General features: G+C 33.2%; 1 protein-coding gene across 2 annotated transcripts in view; it reads right to left on the reverse strand.

Annotated features, from left to right (window-relative positions):
- Positions 1–12500, reverse strand: part of bard1 (BRCA1 associated RING domain 1) — a 51526-nt gene that overhangs the window by 9352 nt on the left and 29674 nt on the right. For both annotated transcript variants that reach the window (XM_021479004.3, XM_073913003.1), the window contains 3 exons: positions 6288–6408; positions 6003–6117; positions 3512–3607 (listed from right to left, as the gene is read on the reverse strand). In XM_021479004.3, the coding sequence (XP_021334679.1) occupies positions 3512–3607; positions 6003–6117; positions 6288–6408 (332 nt within the window). The remainder of the gene's footprint in view (positions 1–3511; positions 3608–6002; positions 6118–6287; positions 6409–12500) is intronic.

Consider the following 12500-nt stretch of genomic DNA (forward strand, 5'->3'; position numbering starts at 1 on the left):
TGAAAAAATAAAGCTGTGAATTTAATGTCAGTATAATAAAAAGGTAACATTCTGTACTATTGCTCCTGAAGTATTGCAATATTTGGTCCCACTTTATATTAAATGGCCTTAACTAATCTGTACTTGCACTGAAATAAATCATTTGATACAATGAACTCATTGTGTAAATATATTTTTTTTTACTGACTTTTTCCACTGACCCCCCATTCACACTGGACATCAGCTTCAACGCTTTCCATTTACTTTGAATTGGTGACGTTGCTCGCTGCAGAAGTTGCGACTTTGTCAACTTTAAGACGGAAACGTCAGCCAATCAGATTGCTGTATGCAAATGCACTAGTTCAAACAGTAGCCGACTGGTGACTAATTTCATTGGTTGACACTGCTATGACATTAGCGTCAGCCCCAACTTCAGACACGCCCTCTGTCAAGCGTTGACGCTGAAGCCCCGTGTGAATGGGGCGTCAGTGGTATGGTAGGCTTTTATGGCTGTTTCCACTGTCAAAAAGTACCAAAACATGAATCGTACCATACCACTTTTACAAAGGGTACCTAGCATGGCAAAAGGGTACCAAAAGGCAGAGCCAGACGCGCAGTTGAAGGCTGTTGATTTACAGAGAAGGTTCACAAATACACAGCCGAGACATTACATCGTAATACTATATACATATAATAACGAGCCATGGTTGATCCGAGCTCAGACAAACCTTGTAATTTGATCCTTTTAGAAACAAACAAACGCAAGAGAGAAGCGTGAAAACACAAAGGAGAAGCCCAACAAAACAAAGGAGCAAATGAGTCTTTCACCAACCTAAAACATGAACAAACTGCCATCTATAGTTATTATCATCGTATTTTGGACTATTATGAACTGGGAATGACGTAATTACTTTCTAACAATAGGTTACATGTGCTGGTGAAGATTGCAGATGCAGATAAGAGGTTTGCTCTGACTATGGGCCATATGTTGCATGTTGTTTTTAAACCTAAATAAGGACTAAATGTATACCGTGTGTAGTTTTTCTGTAATTGGTAGCATTTCGGAGACTGTAAGTGTCTGTATGTGTTCATATATGTTGCATTTGTTTATTTATTTTATATAATTGCAGATGCTACAGTCATTGATCTGAAGTTATAATCAAATTATGTTCATAAAAAGGTTAGAAATGAACATTTTTACACAAGTATTTATGTGTAAAAAGCATCTGTTTTGTGAGAAGTGCTTCTCATATGATACGTGAACGACTCGTACAGCTTTACTTTGAGCAAGATTTCCTCCAGCGAGAATGACAGACAAACTTTCTGTCGTACACCATGCCTACCAAAAAGATACCCTTTAGGCAGTGGAAACGCAAGCCTGATAAAGGAGACCCATACCAACCCTTACCCTATTGTACCGTACCAATGAGTGGAAACGGGCCATTACGTCATCTACCCATAACCCCAAAATTGTCCCTAACCTTTTCCCAGCTCAAGAGCAACTTACTGTCTCCTTTCTGTGTTCTGCAATACATTATAAACACAGTAAGGACACTGAATTAATTTTTGATGCAAGTACATAGTAGTTAAGGCCAGTTAGTATAAAGAGTGACCCAATAATTTACAATATTTGAATTGAATTACTGCTTGTACTGTATATTTACAGTAACATTTTGGAGACCACAGCTACAAAACATTGGTGTATTAATGCTACAAATTTGTAAAAAAAAAAAAAAAAAAAACATAAAAAATAAATAAATAAACTGTAGTTTGCCATAAAATGTAAACATTGTTTGTACTTTGTTTTTTACAGTAAAATTATGGCAACCACAGCTACAAAACATTGATGTTTTATTTGTAAAAATGTATGAAAAACAGTAGTTTGCCATAAAATGTTTTAAATAAATGTGTACACTGTTTGTACTGTATTTTTACAGAATCATTTTGGCAACCATAACTACAAAAAAATGTATGTTTTGTTGATAAAAATGTATGAAAAACAGTAGTTTGTCGTAAAATGTAAAAAAAAAATATGAAAATAATTTAAAAAACTCTATGTACTGTACTTTTACAGTAACATTTTGGCAACCACAACTACAAAAAATTGGGGTAATAATGCAAAAAAAGATGAACAACAGTAGTTTGCTGTAAACTGTAAAACAAGTTTGTTTACTGTTTGTACTGTATTTTTACAGTAACATTTTGGCAATCACAACAAAAAACATTGGTGTATTAATGCTAAAAATGAATGAAAAACAGTAATCTGCCATAATGTAAGAAATGCGTTTACTGAAACAGTTTGGCAACCATGGCTGCCATTTTTTACCATAAATTTGACAAATTTCTTTTAAAAAACACAACACAAAACCAATACTGCATTAAAACGTCTTCACTAGCCAGACTTTTTGAAGACCAACTGTTTCATATCTAAAAACAGAACCGATAGATAATACAGTCAAGCTGTTCTCAAAAGGTGTTGTCTGCTGTGGCCTTGGATATTAAAGATGGATATCAAATATGTTAACAGCAACAAATATAAAATTAGATAGCCTGGAAAAGAATTGTTTTGCCACCAAAAATCACTTTAGGCTACATGCATAAACGGCCAAGCACTTCAGCTCCTAGAAAACTAGAAAAAGCTAAAAATGTTTTTGAATCGAGGCTAAATGAATGGACAGAGCTTCAAAAGCATTGATTTTCACTGTAAAACTGAAGCTGTGAGAAATCTTACGCATGGAAATATGCCGTGCTGATTATTTCACGAGACAAAGACCACATGCTAAGTCCACAGCGGCATCAAATGGAATGAAAAAATAATGGCTGTTTTCACATGTATGGAAGCTGACCGAGTCTGTGCAATTATTAATAATAATACCTTTTCTAGGTTTAGAGTTATTTCAGTTGGTTTAGCTAACAGAAATAGGTTTTTGTTGCCCGTTTCACACAGTGCAACTACTCCACACAACACATCTGTCTGTTGGCAGACATGAGCAAATCCTTTAAATATAAAAGACAAAAACTGGACAACAACCTACAATTTCTCAAACTTTGAGTTTTCTTTGAGTAGTCCTATTTGAAGTAATCCTAACATGTGTAAAACAGCAGCATATTTCATGAGTTATGAGCAATATTCAGATTTTTTCTGTATAAAAAAACTGTGATAAAGACTGTTTTAAAAAGGGATAGTTCACCCAAAAGTGATAGTTCAACCTATTTACTCTTCATTAGGTTTTTCCAAACCCTTATGAGATATTTATTCTGATGAAAGCAAAATTTATTTTGAATAAAGCTGAAAACATGTAGCCATTGACTCACTTAGAGGAAAAAACAATACCAAACAGGTATGTCAAACAGATTTGGAAAAAGCAAAGTTCCCTAGGTGTAAATGATGACCGAACTTTCGGTTTGGGGTGAACTATCAATTCAATAACTCTCCACTGTGTGTTTAAGTTGTCTCCTTTAACATGTACTATATTCAAGTGAAATAATCATAAATATTTGTACCAATCTAAAGACATTACTGTGCACTCACAGCTGAAGTTGAGGATCCAGCAGCCATTGAGGACTCCATGCAGTGTGGTCAGTGTAGAGGGCATGATGGGTACATCTGGTACAACCACATGGGTGACTGGAGAGACATTTAATCAAAGAGGGAAGCAGTTAATCACAACAATAATGAAAAAAGAAGTGACTGGTTATTTGTTTATAATCATGATAGACCCTTTTCACATTTCCAGGTTTCTCAAAAGCGGAAGACGTCACAGCTGGGTAAACTTAGAGCGCAGTGAATGGGAGAGTACAAGAAATATTTTTTTTTACAATCCTTTTTGCTGAAAATTAAAAGAAAAACTCCAAGATGGTGTTATCAAGACTTTCAGAAAAAGTAAAAACAAATTGTGAGAGACTGATAAGCGCAGCCAGAGGAGAGAATAATGTCAAATTTTACTCTCAGCCCCATAGACGCTGCATTAGAAACACTTTGCATAAGCGGTAATTCATTTTTTGTAATTTGACGCAAAGATGATATAATACATTCATAAATGCATAGAAATTGTTCATTATTTTTTTTTTTATGAAAATAAAGGCTTAAGGATTTAAGATTATGATAACTGGTAAACACATTATAACAGGCTTGTGAAAAAGGTCCATTTGTGTGTGCTGCCGTGTAAAGCATATTGGAAAAAGACTTGATTATTAACTGGTTAGTTTTTGTAACAGCTTAACAGAATTGTTATAGGTCAATTAATTTAATTAAATTTAGTAAAAAGTACATTTACTTAAGACAATTGAAAGTTCATGTTTTTTTTGTTTTGTTTTTTTTTTAAGTTGACAAACTAAAACTGGAACTAAATGAGCCCAAATGAAAGAAAAAAAAATTGTACTGACATTAAATGCAAAAACTATTTTTTTAAAAATACAAAAAAAAAAACTATAAATTACAAAAAAAAAACAATAATGCAAAAAAAATCTTATAAATATTGAATATATTAAGTCAAATTATAATAATGCTGCATTGATATTAAATGTAATAATGTAAAAAAACTGTAATATTTAGATATTGTGAATTAATGTAGATTAAATATCTAATATTAGTAACTTTGATTGTTCTGTTTATATATCTATAACACCAGTTAAGGCAACATTTATTTAGCTTTTTCAACATTTTTTAAATTTTATTTAATGTTTATTAATATACAATTTAATTATTACTTTTAAATACTTTAAAGGTAACAAAAACACTATTTCAATGAATGTATTAAAAAAAAGACACTTTCGAAAAACAGAAGCACCAAGGTTCACTTCAAGCCCTGGAGATTATTTTATTTCTAGAAAAAATAATAATAATAAATAAATTTAAAAAAAAGCTCTCGACTTCTTGAGTGACAAAAGCACAATCTACATTATTTGAGAAAATTGCATTTTGCCCTTGTTCAGCTACAGCATGTGCAGTGTATGAGAAACTGCTTCAATTACTTTAATTCTACTCAGTTTCAGATTTTGATTGCTTAGAAGATGAGACACTGCAGATATTGTTTGTCTCTTTGTGTGATTTCTGGAGGAGTCAAAAGACTCAGCTAGAGCTGCATTTGTCACTAAAAGTGTTGGTTTCATGATGTATGATTTCATAATATCCCTCTCATGTTCTAGCTGAATGTGTAGCAAAGCTCTTCAATGTGATGGAAGAAAGGCAAAGAAAGAAGAGACACTTCAATTCAGTGCTCTGAAAATGTTTTATTATTTCATTGAACTTTTTTTTGCCAGATTCAGATTCAGTTGAACAATTCTTTCCTTAGCACACACACACACACACACACACACACACACACACACACACACACACACTATATTTTACTATATTTATCATTTAATGATCACATGAAGTATACTAGTATATGATAAAAAAATATCACCATGTCAAAAGATTGGGCTTGAATAAAAACATTTTACTGCCCTATTCAGTGGTTCACTGTTTTGAAATCCAATATTAAACATTTAAATTTACTTGATTAAAGTAATAATTTTTAAATTATTTCGATCCTTTCCAATTCAACAGCAAATGTAATTTATTGTATGTCCTTTAATTATAATTTTCTTTTTACTTTCAATACTTAAACTATATTTCTAACAAACTTTGTGAATCTTTAACTAAAGCATTGTCACAGGTCATGAGTTCTTTAAATTAAAATAACAAGATAGTTCACAAGTACAGATTCTTTAACCATTAACTAAAAGTTCACTAATCAAAAATTCCAATCGGAATGTCGAGCCAAAACTATTGATTTCACTGTATTAAGTATTTTGTTTGTGACTGATTAAGACTTAATTAAGATTAAGACTGGTTAATGCAATAATGTTTTCATTTATTCTGTATAAAAACTTTAACAAAAACCAAACTAACCCTATAGACATCTTGAACAGTAGTGAACATACTGTCAACTTTTTTTTACTGTCAATTTTTTATACATCTATAAAATTTCTATCGCTCACACTTTCTCTCACACAGGAACTAAAATCAGATGTACCTGCACTGGAAAAGGCCTTTGCCTGCTTTCCTCCAAGGAGTTGAGCTGCTCTGTTGATCTGCTTGTGCTGAGTCTGCGTCAGTTCACTGCCAATCAGAACCACACCGCCCGCAGCCTGCAGGAATACAAATAAACCATACCGCACACTTCATTTGCATTTATGCTATCCACAGATGCTGTCTCCGAGCAACTTACAACATCAAGTACATAATACCAGCAATTTCTGTCTGTTTGTATTGAGTCTGTCTACAGTATTTGTCTGGGAGGTGAGTTAGGGTCATGTACCTTACTTGCAGGGGGCCTTAAGGATGTTGTTATGAGATGTGATGCCTCTGGGGCCACTCTTAGGACCTCTTTCATTTCTGGAGTCAGCGCATAATCCACCGGCCGCAGGCCAAAGATATTACTGAGAAACACAGGCATATCTATAGTTGATGCAAAGCACTCTGCAGTGAAAATGAAATCTTTTCAAGGACAAACTTGACATACTGTGTATAGACTAGATGTGTTATGTTAAGCCTGCTAATGCATCGTACGCACACTCCAACCAGCCTTGAAGAAACAAAACAAATAACCCTTACAAAATGCTGCTGTTTGTTGATTTGTTTTGGGGCATTTATTTTTGAATATGAATGTAAGATGTCCCTTTTGTCATTTCATGGATAAAAAGTGTACTTTCAAGATCCCACCTTTATGGCATTTTATCAGAAGTCAACTGGTCTTGTTTCGACCATTGTTTGAGGGTGGGAAAGTGGCAGAAGGTAGATTTTTCAAATCTGTTAAACCAGTGGTTCTCAAACTGTGGTACGCGTACCACTAGTGGTACGCGGGCTTCCTCCTAGTGGTACGCGGAGGAATCGCTGAATAATGAAAGAAACAATTATCACTTTTAATCCTTTAATGCGTAATATAACATTGATGTGATCAGCATTGGCTGTTTTGTGAAGCGTACGATCACAACGCTGTGCTTAGAGTGTTTAATTTAGTGCATTGTGTCATAAGCTGCTGAAAATCAGTTTCCGAAGTTTAAGAATTGATTCTGAAGCGTGATTTGACTGACATGAAAAGTGGCCAATCACAGTCGACCTTGTCTAGTTGCGTGAAACGTATAGGCGGGACAAAGGCTTTCTGTGTTGCAGAGACAGAAAAAACAACTTAAAAACAAATGTTTTGTTGGAATAATGCTTCTTGGATGTTTTCACTACAGAGATGTCTAGCAGAATAATTAAACCGCGGACACATTTCCTGCCTATTTGATGATCTTCATACACGTTTCGCTCTCCGACAGCCAGTCGACTCGCCTCTGACCTGTCACTCCTCTAAATACATTCTGAATGGCGGCGCGGGAATGAAGGTATTGCGCAATTACTCATTTCTGCAAATGCGGCGAGTGCTTTATTTTAACACGAGACATTCGTGTTATTTTAACATTCATGTACGCAAATCGCTAAAACAGATATGCTAGCTCTTAAATAGGCTTTTTTTCAAATGAACTGCAAGTGCTCTCATGATCGCGTGTGTGCTCAGATAGAATACAATCGCGATCTGTTCACTATTAAAGTAGACATTATTTATCTTTGCTCCTTGACTAAATTTAGTCAAAAGTATTCAAAGTTATCAAATATTTAGAAATAGATTGATGCATGAACGATGACAATGCTAATGGTCTTCTTATTTGGCTGTATTGTGAAGTGAAACTTACTTTTAGCAAAGGTGGAACATTTTTAATTTCTTTACGACAAAATAATTATGCTGAAAATGTTTCTGGATGAGGTATTTGTGTGATTTATACATTTAGCTGTATTCTGATCTGTCCTAAAGCATTACAGGTCAAAGCAATCCATTGTTAGCCAACTCATTGTTTATTTATCACAATTTACAATAAGGCTCTTAAAGCACTGCTTTGATAAATGTTGTGTTGTCATATTTCAAACACCTCAAGTAAAATGAAGTCATTTGTTTATTATTTTTTACTGACAGTGTACTTGTATTTTTTTACGTTTCTATTTTAGATTAAGATCAAGTGTAAAATAAAATCTCCATGTGATGTACAGCTATTTAAGAAACAAATTTGCCATATTGTAAAGAAAATAGTGTAAAATATGTAAATAAAAGGCTAAATTTAAATCTTTTTACCATATACTTTAATTTAACCTTTCAAAGCTTAAAAATATATATTTTTAAAAATGGGCAAAAAGTGTCTCTATGGCCTTAAAAATTATTTGGTAGTTTTACCAGTGCTATTGAAAAAGATTAATTGTCATGAAAGGAAAAATTGACTATACTTCCTTTGTTAGTGCACATTATACATGTAGCTTTGGGATGTAAGCAATCAAACCATTAAATTAGGTTTACACTTAAAAAAAAGTGATTTCATAATGAAAATCAGATTTTTTTTTTCAAAAGTAACCAACTAGTACTTTTTAAAAGAGTAATTTGTACTTTTACCTAATATTAGTATTATTTACTAAAGTTTTTGTTATTTTAGCAGTGTAATAGTATTTTTACTTGAGTATAAAAAAGATTTCACAAGCACTTAGTGCAGGTTTATTATATTATTAATATATGATTAATAAATATTATTATTAATGGTTTTTATTTGTATCTATTCCTATGCAATGTTTTATGGGTTGCTGAGAATACATTTCAGGTCTTCAATACATAGCATGTCAGTCTTGAGAAAAAAAAATAGGTGCTGGAATTGATTTTCACTAGGCTGTGCCTGTATGAACCCTGTCATGTACATTTAACATATATTTCAAGATTTGTCTGAAAGTGTAGGAATATGACATATAGCCTATATTTATAAGGTCCAAGCAGCATTTCCAGCTTTTGATGAATAGGCTACTATGAATACTTTAGATTTAAGTACAGCAGTTTTCTTTTTACTTTTTAAGAACAGCGCCATTTTTTTATGAACTTTTAAAAGCACATTTTAACTAAAACTTTTTTTTTTATCTGCAAGCACAGTTAATGTTCAGACTATTTCAAATGTTTAAAGTGACTGACAATAATACATATTCTTACTAATAGGAAGTAATCTGCATCGTTTTAAAACTGTGCACACCTGTAGCTGCTTAATTAGGCTTACGACGCTATTTTTTAATACTGGTTAAAAAATAGCGTCGTAAGGTGGTACTTGGAGAGACGATTTTTTTCTAAGGTGGTACTTGGTGAAAAAAGTTTGAGAACCACTGTGTTAAACCAATCATACCAAATACTGCAGAAGAATTATTGGAACCCACATGAACCCAAGATTCTCACAGAAATCAATCAAGTTTTGGTAAAGGAAAAATCATGGTTTGGGGTTACATTCAGTATTGGAGCGTGCAAAAGATCTGCAGAGTGGATGGCAACATCAACAGCCTGGGGAATCAAGACATTTGTGCTGCTTACTACATTACAAACTACAAAAGAGGGCAAATTCTTCAGCAGGATAGCACTCCTTCTCATACTTTAGCCTCCACATTAAAATTCCTAAAATCAAAGAAGGTCAAGGTGCTCCTGGTAAGGAGGAGGAGGATGCATTGAAGATGAATCCAAGCAATCTTGATGAACATCATGAATCTTGATGAAGTCCTGCAAGAACACTTTCTTTACCATTCCAGATAACTTTATTAATAAGTTATTTGAGTTGCAAAGATGTATGGATGCAGTCGTCCAAGCTCATGGGAGTCCTACACAATATTCATTATTTTTTCGCTGCAGCATGACTTTATATTCTATACTGCAAATTATTTGTTAAGTGACAAGACTTTTGTCTAAGCAAAGTCAGACCTTACTGCCCTAACAAAATAATTAAAAGTCAAGGCATGACCATATCTTATTTTGATAAAATAAGTACAACCTAGAGGCCTTTGCCTTTCATATAAGCCACTCCTAATACCAAATGATCAACTAGAAGTCAAGTTATTATTTGTTGTTCCTAAAACAGACTTTCGTCAGGTGGTGTAGATCTACAGTATGTTGGATGGTTTTGATGGCTGTATGATTAAGCAGCAATCGATATTATAACAAATCTTCTTAGGGAACTGGTATTATATGTAAAAGTAAGCATTTTATGTATTAAGGAAGTAAACTATCTCTCTCTCTCTCTCTCTCTCTCTCTCTCTCTCTCTCTCTCTCTCTCTCTCTCTCTCTCTCTCTCTCTCTCTCTCTCTCTCTCTCTCTCTCTCTCTCTCTCTCTCTCTCTATATATATATATATATATATATATATATATATATATATATATATATATATATATATATATATATATATATATATATCTTCTTTGAGGGTTTCAGAACTCCAATGAGACTCCAAGTTGTTTAAAATGATAATATTTTTTCTGCACACTGCTGAAGCTGGCAAAATTCATGATATTTATTTAGTATAATATGATACATCCATATTTCTGTAGCAAGAAATTGGATTTTTGAAGCTAAGAGCACATGGGGTTCTTTACCCCAGTGTTTGTGTCTGATCTGTGTTCTAGATAACTGTTTGCAGCCCTCAAGGTGAGTTAATGTAAAGTATAATTTTGATTAAAACTAAGAATAAAAATATCTTATTCAGCAATGAAGTATGCAATTGATCAACAGAAGCTAAAGCCAATTATAATATTTGAAAGAATCCTTAAAATAATCAGGAATAAAAACAGCCATTTTTATTAACATTAAGCATAACTGCTTTCAACCTGATAATACATTGATGTTTCAAAATGAAGATGTTTATGTGTAAACATAGCTGTAGATCGGAAGTTCATAAAATGTATGTAGATATAACACAATTTTCAGTTTATTTACATGGACACTTTGACTGAGAATGGGTGTAGTATGGTTTTGTATCATCAACACTAAAACTTAAAATGATACTGGTGCCTGGACCAATTGATAAATAACCACAAAACAATGATGGGTGACTTTTGACCAATACATTTTTTTAAACCAACCAATATATTAAAAGTTTATGAAAATAGTGGACATATGAGTTAGCACACAACGAAAGAAACACAAAAAGCACATTAATTCACCATAAAAACTAAGCCACCAAACTACAAATGTTAAACAACTAGGGATCATGAATTTTGCAGCCGTTACAGATTACCAATTACTTTTGATAGTGATCGGCCGATACAAAGAACCGATGCTTTAATTTTTTTAATGCATAAAACACATTTTCACAAGTACAGTATGCTTCTTACTTGTAGATCTTTCCTTACCTAAGAGAATAAATGAATAATGTTAGATACAATCCCCTTAACAAGTCTCGTATAACTATTTAGTGTGATCATGTCATGGTCAAAAGCAGCTTTACAAAAATTAATATTAAACAGATAAAAAAATGATAAGAAAAATGACTAACAATGCAATTTGAAAACATTGCAAAAGATAGAAGATCAATTCAGCAAGTCTTAATCATAAAAAAGTTTGTTGCAGATATTTGATGCATAAGAAGTTAAAAATGCACATCGATAAATACATTAAATAAACTTTACTAAAAAGGTGTAGGCCTATACATTACAAATAAATGTATATTTTTACCTGTTGTATTGGGAGACCAGCAATCGCTGATGCCTCATTTACCTCCTCATGTGTTTCAGCACTGCTCATGTGTAATTTATAGTTAGCATATTTACATATGCGTGTCTTCCTCTGCAAATGTACAGTAGCGAATATTCATTATTCTTTTGTCAACCCAGTTTCAACTATGGTTATTGCGGTCTTCAGTAGTGTGTTGCCCTCCTGTCTCTATTATCCAACTATAAAACAAATAATTGCCCAATTCAGTATTTACATCCTGCCGACAATATTAAGTAGAGCAAAAATGTTTCAAAGCACACATTGAGCTGACCACACATAATTTTTGCATAGTTATAAATGTCAGACTGTGCTTTTACAGTAAGCAAGTTTAACACTAATTACTTAAATTAGCATTATATTACTTATGGGCTACTGATTTAAAAGGTTGTCTACTGATTTAACAAAGCATGTTTCCAATCCTCCTCTCCCATAATCAAAATTCCTTGATTATTACACCAGAATAAGAATATAGTTCCTAGTCATAACAGCCTAGAAAATAGCAACTTTTCAATTCATGTCGGTCTTAGTACACAATGAAACTGCAGTCGAGTCAAGCTTTAAACAGGAAAATTACCCAAACTCTTTGGTCATTTTTTAGTAAGATGCTAATGGTTGAATCTGATTCAGTGATTTATGCTAAGCTCTTACAGAAATGAAGATTGGCTGAATGGGTTAAAAAATGGTAAAACTCAACCATTTAACTCTAGGGTGGTTGTAAAATGAGCCTATTTTCACAGAAAGTGTTACACACCAAAATATGCATTTAGATTTGGTCCATTACATGCTGGTTATAATCCAATAAGGACCCAAAGTTACTGTCGCTACTGTAGCACCCCACAGGTCTCAAAGACATCTGAGGGAGAAATTTGGTACAAAGCCTCATAATGCTCAATTGTTTTGACCCCGTTTGCACAGTGAAATGCAAAACTACCTG

Source organism: Danio rerio, chromosome 9 (assembly GCF_049306965.1).
Source record: "Danio rerio strain Tuebingen ecotype United States chromosome 9, GRCz12tu, whole genome shotgun sequence".
Classification (NCBI taxonomy): domain Eukaryota; kingdom Metazoa; phylum Chordata; class Actinopteri; order Cypriniformes; family Danionidae; genus Danio; species Danio rerio.